Here is an 8,712-nt window from a genome sequence, read left to right on the forward strand (position 1 = left end):
CCCTCTCCCTTGATCTACTTCAGACACTCACAGAATTTACACTACACTGTACATACACACATTCAATAACTTTCATGTATATAAGCACGCAACCACACTCTCTCGCTCTCTCTCCAGCAGCCTCACCTCAACCACTCCCTCTGCTGGTTACCACCGGAACTGCAGGGTGAATATCCATTAAACGGAACCACGGAAGGCTCTCTTTGGACGAGCAATGTCAGCACAGCATAGACTAAGATACAGTACAATAGAATAGAGTGCAAAATATGTAAACATTATTAAAGTGACTAGTGTTACATTATTCAAACGGCCAGTGATTTCAAGTCTATAACGGCTGCATCACATCCAGCTGTGATTGGGAGTCCCGTAGGGCGGAGCACAATTGGCCCAGCGTCGTCCGGGTTTTGGCCGAGGTAGGCCGTCATTGTAAATAAGAATTAGTTCTTAACTGACTTACCTAGTTATTTTCTTTATTTAACTGTGTATATACTATGTCTATGTACATGTATATAATATAATATAATATATGCCATTTAGCTGACGCTTTTATCCAAAGCGACTTACAGTCATGTGTGCATACATTCTACGTATGGGTGGTCCCGGGAATCGAACCCACTACCCTGGCGTTACAAGCGCCATGCTCTACCAACTGAGCCACAGAAGGACCAACATATATATACTATGTTTATTTAACTGTGTATATAGTGCAGCAGCCTCTCTGTGTTAGTGACGGCTGTTTAACAGTCTGATGGCTTTGAGATAAAAGCTGTTTTTCAGTCTCTTGGTCCCTGCTTTGATGCAGCTGTACTGACCTCGCCTTCTGGGTGGTAGAGGGGTGAACAGGCCGTAGCTTTGATGCAGCTGTACTGACCTCGCCTTCTGGGTGGTAGAGGGGTGAACAGGCCGTAGCTTTGATGCAGCTGTACTGACCTCGCCTTCTGGATGGTAGAGGGGTGAACAGGCCGTAGCTTTGATGCAGCTGTACTGACCTCGCCTTCTGGATGGTAGAGGGGTGAACAGGCCGTAGCTTTGCTGCACCTGTACTGACCTCGCCTTCTGGATGGTAGAGGGGTGAACAGGCCGTAGCTTTGATGCAGCTGTACTGACCTCGCCTTCTGGGTGGTAGAGGGGTGAACAGGCCGTAGCTTTGATGCAGCTGTACTGACCTCGCCTTCTGGATGGTAGAGGGGTGAACAGGCCGTAGCTTTGATGCAGCTGTACTGACCTCGCCTTCTGGGTGGTAGAGGGGTGAACAGGCCGTAGCTTTGCTGCACCTGTACTGACCTCGCCTTCTGGATGGTAGAGGGGTGAACAGGCCGTAGCTTTGATGCAGCTGTACTGACCTCGCCTTCTGGATGGTAGAGGGGTGAACAGGCCGTAGCTTTGATGCAGCTGTACTGACCTCGCCTTCTGGATGGTAGAGGGGTGAACAGGCCGTAGCTTTGATGCAGCTGTACTGACCTCGCCTTCTGGATGGTAGCGGGGTGAACAGGCCGTAGCTTTGCTGCACCTGTACTGACCTCGCCTTCTGGATGGTAGAGGGGTGAACAGGCCGTAGCTTTGCTGCACCTGTACTGACCTCGCCTTCTGGATGGTAGCGGGGTGATTATCTTTTTGGCCTTTCTGTGACATCGGGTGCAGTAGGTGTCCTGGAGGGCGCCCCGGTAATGAGTTGGGCAGACCGCACCACCCTGTGGAGAGCCCTGCGGTTGTGGGCGGTGCGGTTGCCGTACCAGGCGGTGATACAGCCCGACAGGATGCTCTCAATTGTGCATTGGACAATGTTTGAGGGTCTTAGGGGCCCGAGATAAATTCCATCAGCCTCCTGAGGTTGAAGAGGTGCTGTTGCGCCTTCTTCACCACACTGTCTGTGTGGGTGGACCATTTCAGTTGGTCAGTGATGTGTCCTCAGAGGAACTTAAAGCTTTTCACCTTCTCCACTGTGGTCCCGTCGATGTGGATGGGGGGCTCCCTTTGCTGTTTCCTGAAGTCCACCATCAGCTCCTTTGTTTTGTTGATGTTGAGTGAGAGATTATTTTCCTGGCCGCACACACCCAGGGACCGTCTCGTCATCGTTGGTAATCAGGACCTCACCTCCTCGCTACAGACCGTCTCGTCATCGTTGGTAATCAGGACCTCACCTCCTCGCTGCAGACCGTCTCGTCATCGTTGGTAATCAGGACCTCACCTCCTCGCTGCAGACCGTCTCGTCATCGTTGGTAATCAGGACCTCACCTCCTCGCTGCAGACAGTCTCGTCATCGTTGGTAATCAGGACCTCACCTCCTCGCTGCAGACCGTCTCGTCATCGTTGGTAATCAGGACCTCACCTCCTCGCTGCAGACCGTCTCGTCATCGTTGGTAATCAGGACCTCACCTCCTCGCTGCAGACCGTCTCGTCATCGTTGGTAATCAGGACCTCACCTCCTCGCTGCAGACCGTCTCGTCATCGTTGGTAATCAGGACCTCACCTCCTCGCTGCAGACCGTCTCGTCATCGTTGGTAATCAGGACCTCACCTCCTCGCTGCAGACCGTCTCGTCATCGTTGGTAATCAGGACCTCACCTCCTCGCTGCAGACCGTCTCGTCATCGTTGGTAATCAGGCCCTCACCTCCTCGCTGCAGACCGTCTCGTCATCGTTGGTAATCAGGACCTCACCTCCTCGCTGCAGACCGTCTCGTCATCGTTGGTAATCAGGACCTCACCTCCTCGCTGCAGACCGTCTCGTCATCGTTGGTAATCAGGACCTCACCTCCTCGCTGCAGACCGTCTCGTCATCGTTGGTAATCAGGACCTCACCTCCTCGCTGCAGACCGTCTCGTCATCGTTGGTAATCAGGACCTCACCTCCTCGCTGCAGACCGTCTCGTCATCGTTGGTAATCAGGACCTCACCTCCTCGCTGCAGACCGTCTCGTCATCGTTGGTAATCAGGACCTCACCTCCTCGCTGCAGACCGTCTCGTCATCGTTGGTTCAGGACCTCACCTCCTCGCTGCAGACCGTCTCGTCATCGTTGGTAATCAGGACCTCACCTCCTCGCTGCAGACCGTCTCGTCATCGTTGGTAATCAGGACCTCACCTCCTCGCTGCAGACCGTCTCGTCATCGTTGGTAATCAGGCCCTCACCTCCTCGCTGCAGACCGTCTCGTCATCGTTGGTAATCAGGACCTCACCTCCTCGCTGCAGACCGTCTCGTCATCGTTGGTAATCAGGACCTCACCTCCTCGCTGCAGACCGTCTCGTCATCGTTGGTAATCAGGACCTCACCTCCTCGCTGCAGACCGTCTCGTCATCGTTGGTAATCAGGACCTCACCTCCTCGCTGCAGACCGTCTCGTCATCGTTGGTAATCAGGACCTCACCTCCTCGCTGCAGACCGTCTCGTCATCGTTGGTAATCAGGACCTCACCTCCTCGCTGCAGACCGTCTCGTCATCGTTGGTAATCAGGACCTCACCTCCTCGCTGCAGACCGTCTCGTCATCGTTGGTAATCAGGACCTCACCTCCTCGCTGCAGACCGTCTCGTCATCGTTGGTAATCAGGACCTCACCTCCTCGCTGCAGACCGTCTCGTCATCGTTGGTAATCAGGACCTCACCTCCTCGCTGCAGACCGTCTCGTCATCGTTGGTAATCAGGCCCTCACCTCCTCGCTGCAGACCGTCTCGTCATCGTTGGTAATCAGGCCCACTACTGTTCTGTCTTCTTCAAACCTGATGATTGAGTTGAAGGCGTGCTTGGCCACGCAGTCGTGGGTGAACAGGGAGAACAGGAGGGGTGCTGAGCACGCTTGTAGGACCCAAGTGTTAAAGTCAGTGAAGTGGCGGTGTTGTTTCCTACCTCTTCAGTCACGTTTCCATTTGGAATACGTCCCAAATGGAACTCTACTCCCTATATAGTGCACTAGCTTTGACCAGATCCCTATGGGCCCTGAACACAAGTAGTGCACTAGCTTTGACCAGATCCCTATGGGCCCTGAACACAAGTAGTGCACTAGCTTTGACCAGATCCCTATGGGCCCTGAACACAAGTAGTGCACTAGCTTTGACCAGATCCCTATGGGCCCTGAACACAAGTAGTGCACTAGCTTTGACCAGATCCCTATGGGCCCTGAACACAAGTAGTGCACTAGCTTTGACCAGATCCCTATGGGCCCTGAACACAAGTAGTGCACTAGCTTTGACCAGATCCCTATGGGCCCTGAACACAAGTAGTGCACTAGCTTTGACCAGATCCCTATGGGCCCTGGACTCAAGTAGTGCACTATGAAGGGAATAGACAAAATAACCTTTGACCTCTTAACAAAACACACAACCTCTGCTGGGTACGAGCAGAAGTGCAGGGTAAATACCCATTATACTGAACCTCATTATAGGGCTCTCTCTCAAGTCACATTTCCTCGATTCCTCACCTCCTTCCCAACTGTATTGAAGGAGAAGGTCCAAGGTCACCTCCCCTCAGACCTTCTCCTCCAATGGGAATATGAAGTATCGAGGAAAGATGGTAACAAGGCAGTTGTTTGTGTGGACCCAGACATGTCCCACTCAGTGACTCCAGCCAAACAAACACAACACCGTGTCATTTTTTAGATCATTTTAATACTTTTCTTTAAAAAAAAAAAGAAGATGTTTTACTCCATAATCAGAACAGAATGTATCCATCGACCTTAACACCTCACTCATCAACAAACCAACCGGTGATTCAAAACAAAACAAAAACAATGACAACAAACAAAACAAACAACCGTCAAATATGAAAAGAAAGGCTAAATTAAATTAAAAAACATCCCAAAAAGAATACAGGGGTTTGATGTATATCTGGACATGACAACACCGCAGGCCACGCAGACAGAACACTTAGAGCTATGGCACATGACAACAACCCCGACTGTTACCACGGAAACTAAAAACACAGCAGAAAAATGTAACCAAAAAACAGGAAGGGAATAAAAAGTAAATAAAAGCTATGATACAGATGGTAGAGGAAGATGATGATGACAGGAGAGAGATTAACAGATGGACATGAATATAAAGAACAAAATGAGTAAGAAGCTAAAGAAGAAAATAAAGGAAGTGTAGTAGCAGGTGCATGTAGAGTAAGAAGCCAAAGAAGAAAAGAAAGGAAGTGTAGTAGCAGGTGCATGTAGAGTAAGAAGCTAAAGAAGAAAAGAAAGGAAGTGTAGTAGCAGGTGCATGTAGAGTAAGAAGCTAAAGAAGAAAAGAAAGGAAGTGTAGTAGCAGGTGCATGTAGAGTAAGAAGCTAAAGAAGAAAAGAAAGGAAGTGTAGTAGCAGGTGCATGTAGAGTAAGAAGCTAAAGAAGAAAAGAAAGGAAGTGTAGTAGCAGGTGCATGTAGAGTAAGAAGCTAAAGAAGAAAAGAAAGGTGTAGTAGCAGGTGCATGTAGAGTAAGAAGCTAAAGAAGAAAAGAAAGGAAGTGTAGTAGCAGGTGCATGTAGAGTAAGAAGCTAAAGAAGAAAAGAAAGGAAGTGTAGTAGCAGGTGCATGTAGAGTAAGAAGCTAAAGAAGAAAAGAAAGGTGTAGTAGCAGGTGCATGTAGAGTAAGAAGCTAAAGAAGAAAAGAAAGGAAGGTGTAGTAGCAGGTGCATGTAGAGTAAGAAGCTAAAGAAGAAAAGAAAGGAAGTGTAGCAGGTGCATGTAGAGTAAGAAGCTAAAGAAGAAAATAAAGGAAGTGTAGTAGCAGGTGCATGTAGCTACAGAACAGTAGAACAAAGTTAAGTAGTTACAGGCCAGTGCCGTCAAAAGAGTGATTTTCCTGTGTTTATATATCTATTTCCACACTATAAGGCTGGAATAATACTGTTAAATTGTGAAAATTATGATAATACCATTTTAGTGTAGGAGCTGTTTGAAAAGAAAATCAGCCTGTTTTGGTGGGTGGAGTTTTGGCCTGCATGGTGACATCACCATGCGTTCAATTCGTTGATCGACCAATAAGAAAGAGTTCCAAATCTCTCTGCCAATAACAGCTCGTTTTCAGTTTCCACCTCCCCACTCAGACCACTCCCAGACAGTCCTAGCAAAATTCTTGCTTGAGAAATTGCTCTTTGCTAAGAATGTATTTTTTGTTTATTTTGGGACATTTCAACTGAAAACAAATCACAGTAACGTACCTAATTATTACCCAGAAATGATTTGATATTTAAATAAAAACAGAGGCCTTTAAAACTCTTGAATATCTGAACTTGGTAAAGAGAAAAACAGGATGAGAGAAAGGAGGTTATGAACAAGACAAACTATTTTTTATAGCATCAGAAAAAAGTTATTTTTCTTACAGTCACTTCTCTAAAAAAACAAAAGGGAATTGAGCACAAGGCAGATAAGTCATTCTCCCTCCCAACAACATCCAATTATATTTAGGGACTTCTCATCGTATATAATATATATTTATGCATCTATTTATATATATATATATATGTATAATCTGTGGCGTTTCTTCCCTCTCTGCCTCCTTTCTTGAAATAATCAATGAATCAGACACGACTGAAAAAAATGGAGTTCAAGCTTTTGCACTTTCAACTTGTGTCAAGTCAGTGATGTCACAAAGACCAAGGAGAGTGAGAAGGAAGGAAGGAAGCCTCTTTATATTGTCGGGGTGTGACCCGGTGTTCATCCCGCTGTCCGGAGAGAAGCTGAACCCATCTCGGGGGATATGTCCCAAATGGCACTCTACTCGCTATATAGTGCACCACCTTTGATCAGATCCCCATGGGCCCTGGACACAAGTAGTGCACTATATGAGGGAATAGGGTGTCCTTTTGGGACGCAAACTTGATAACGCACACAACCCGCTCACTTCTCCCTCCCCAACCTCCTCCCTAACCCCTCCCCAACCTCCTCCCCAACCCATCCCCAACCTCCTCCCCAACCCCTCCCCAACCTCCTCCCCAACCCCTCACCCACCCCGCTTAAAACCCAACATCAGAAAACAGGGTGAGAAAAATAGTAGATTAAGAGAGAAATGAATCAGAGAGAAAGAAGTCTGTCCGTCCTCTCGTTCGCCCGCCCCCCCCCCCTCCCTCCCTCCTCCCGCCCCCTCCCTCCCTCTCCTCTCACTTCCTCCCTCTCTCCCGCCCGCCCTCCCCCCTCCCTCCCTCTCTCTCTCACTTCCTCCCTCTCTCTCTCCCGCCCGCCCGCCCCTCCCTCCCTCTCTCTCTCTCTCACTTCCTCCCTCTCTCCCGCCCCCCCTCCCTCCCTCCCTCTCTCTCTCTCACTTCCTCCCTCTCTCCCGCCCGCCCCTCTCTCTCTCTCTCACGTCAGAAGAACACAAGGTGATCATCATCTTCTTCTTTCTTCTTTCTACATTAAACCCTCTTTATTTTCCCTCTTCTTTATTTTCAGGTAATAGTTCTCAGTCCTCCCCTCCTCCCTCGGTTTCCTTTCAGAACACAAGAGGAGTTCAAATATCTGTTTATCGATAGGTATCCGGTTTCACTGTTGCCCACGGCAACAACCAATCATCAATGATAAACGGGCAGTTAGACACAAAAAACGCATCTGAAATTGCAAAAAAGTGGAAGTTGTACTCCCGGTCCCCACCGCTGGGGGGCTCCACCTTATTACTGTACCTCACCTCAGTCTCCGTCAAGTCTCTGGAGCTCACATCCTGGTCTGAGGTCTCTAATCAAAGATGGGGGGGGTGAGGTCTCTAATCAAAGAGAGGGAGGGGGTGTTGTGTGTCTAATCTCCGGAGGGATAAGGTAGAGTTCATTTGTCTCCCTCTCCTCATTTCTCCATCTCTCTCTCAGAACAGGTTCTCTTCAAAGATGGCCATCAGGTCGCTCTGGAAGTTGATGTCAATGGTGTCCGCCATCTGTAGAGAGAGGGGGATGAGAGAGAGAGAGGGATGAGAGAGATGGATGAGAGAGAGAGAGAGAGAGAGAGAGAGAGGGGGGGAGAGAGAGGGGGATGAGAGAGAGAGAGGGATGAGAGAGATGGATGAGAGAGAGAGAGGAGAGAGAGAGAGAGGGGGGCGAGAGAGAGGGGGATGAGAGAGAGAGGGATGAGAGAGATGGATGAGAGAGAGAGGAGAGAGAGAGAGAGAGAGAGAGGGGGCGAGAGAGGGGGATGAGAGAGAGAGAGGGGATGAGAGGGGGGATGAGAGAGAGAGGGGGGATGAGAGAGGGGGGATGAGAGGGGGATGAGAGAGAGGGGGATGAGAGAGAGACGGATGAGAGAGATGGATGAGAGAGAGGGATGAGAGAGAGAGAGAGGGGGATGAGAGAGAGAGAGAGAGGGGGATGAGAGAGAGAGAGAGAGGGGGATGAGAGAGAGAGAGAGGGGATGAGAGAGAGAGAGAGAGAGAGAGAGGGGGATGAGAGAGAGATGAGAGAGAGAGGGGGATGAGAGAGAGAGGGGGGATGAGAGAGAGGGGGGATGAGAGAGAGAGGGGATGAGAGAGAGAGAGGGGGATGAGAGAGAGGGAGAGAGGGGGATGAGAGAGAGGGAGAGAGGGGGATGAGAGAGAGAGAGAGAGGGATGAGAGAGAGAGGGATGAGAGAGAGAGAGATGAGAGATGAGAGAGAGAGAGAGAGAGAGAGAGAGAGAGAGAGAGAGAGAGAGAGAGAGAGAGAGGGATGAGATGAGAGAGAGAGAGAGAGAGATGAGAGATATGAGAGAGAGAGATGAGAGATCTTTATGAGAGATTACCACCCCTCTGAGACTATATGAGAATATCATGAGAAAGGGGTTAGTATTA

General features: G+C 49.3%; 1 protein-coding gene and 1 long non-coding RNA gene across 6 annotated transcripts in view; one reads left to right on the forward strand and one right to left on the reverse strand.

Moving 5' to 3' along the window:
• The first annotated feature begins 4,934 nt into the window (after positions 1–4,934).
• LOC127932571 (uncharacterized) lies at positions 4,935–6,447 on the forward strand. 5 transcript variants are annotated; one of them, XR_008145994.1, is made up of 4 exons: positions 4,935–5,081; positions 5,134–5,329; positions 5,379–5,531; positions 5,585–6,447. It is a non-coding gene; the product is annotated as an uncharacterized LOC127932571 (long non-coding RNA). The 5 variants fall into 5 exon arrangements; XR_008145993.1 differs by having other exon boundaries at positions 5,379–5,494; positions 5,646–6,447; XR_008145995.1 differs by having other exon boundaries at positions 5,379–5,482.
• Positions 6,448–7,341: 894 nt separating this feature from the next.
• Positions 7,342–8,712, reverse strand: part of LOC127931973 (bromodomain-containing protein 4-like) — a 103,154-nt gene continuing 101,783 nt past the window's right edge. The window contains 1 exon segment of the mRNA XM_052526131.1: positions 7,342–7,827. Coding sequence (XP_052382091.1) covers positions 7,759–7,827 — 69 coding nt within the window. The 3' untranslated portion in view covers positions 7,342–7,758.

Source organism: Oncorhynchus keta, chromosome 10 (assembly GCF_023373465.1).
Source record: "Oncorhynchus keta strain PuntledgeMale-10-30-2019 chromosome 10, Oket_V2, whole genome shotgun sequence".
NCBI classification, from domain to species: domain Eukaryota; kingdom Metazoa; phylum Chordata; class Actinopteri; order Salmoniformes; family Salmonidae; genus Oncorhynchus; species Oncorhynchus keta.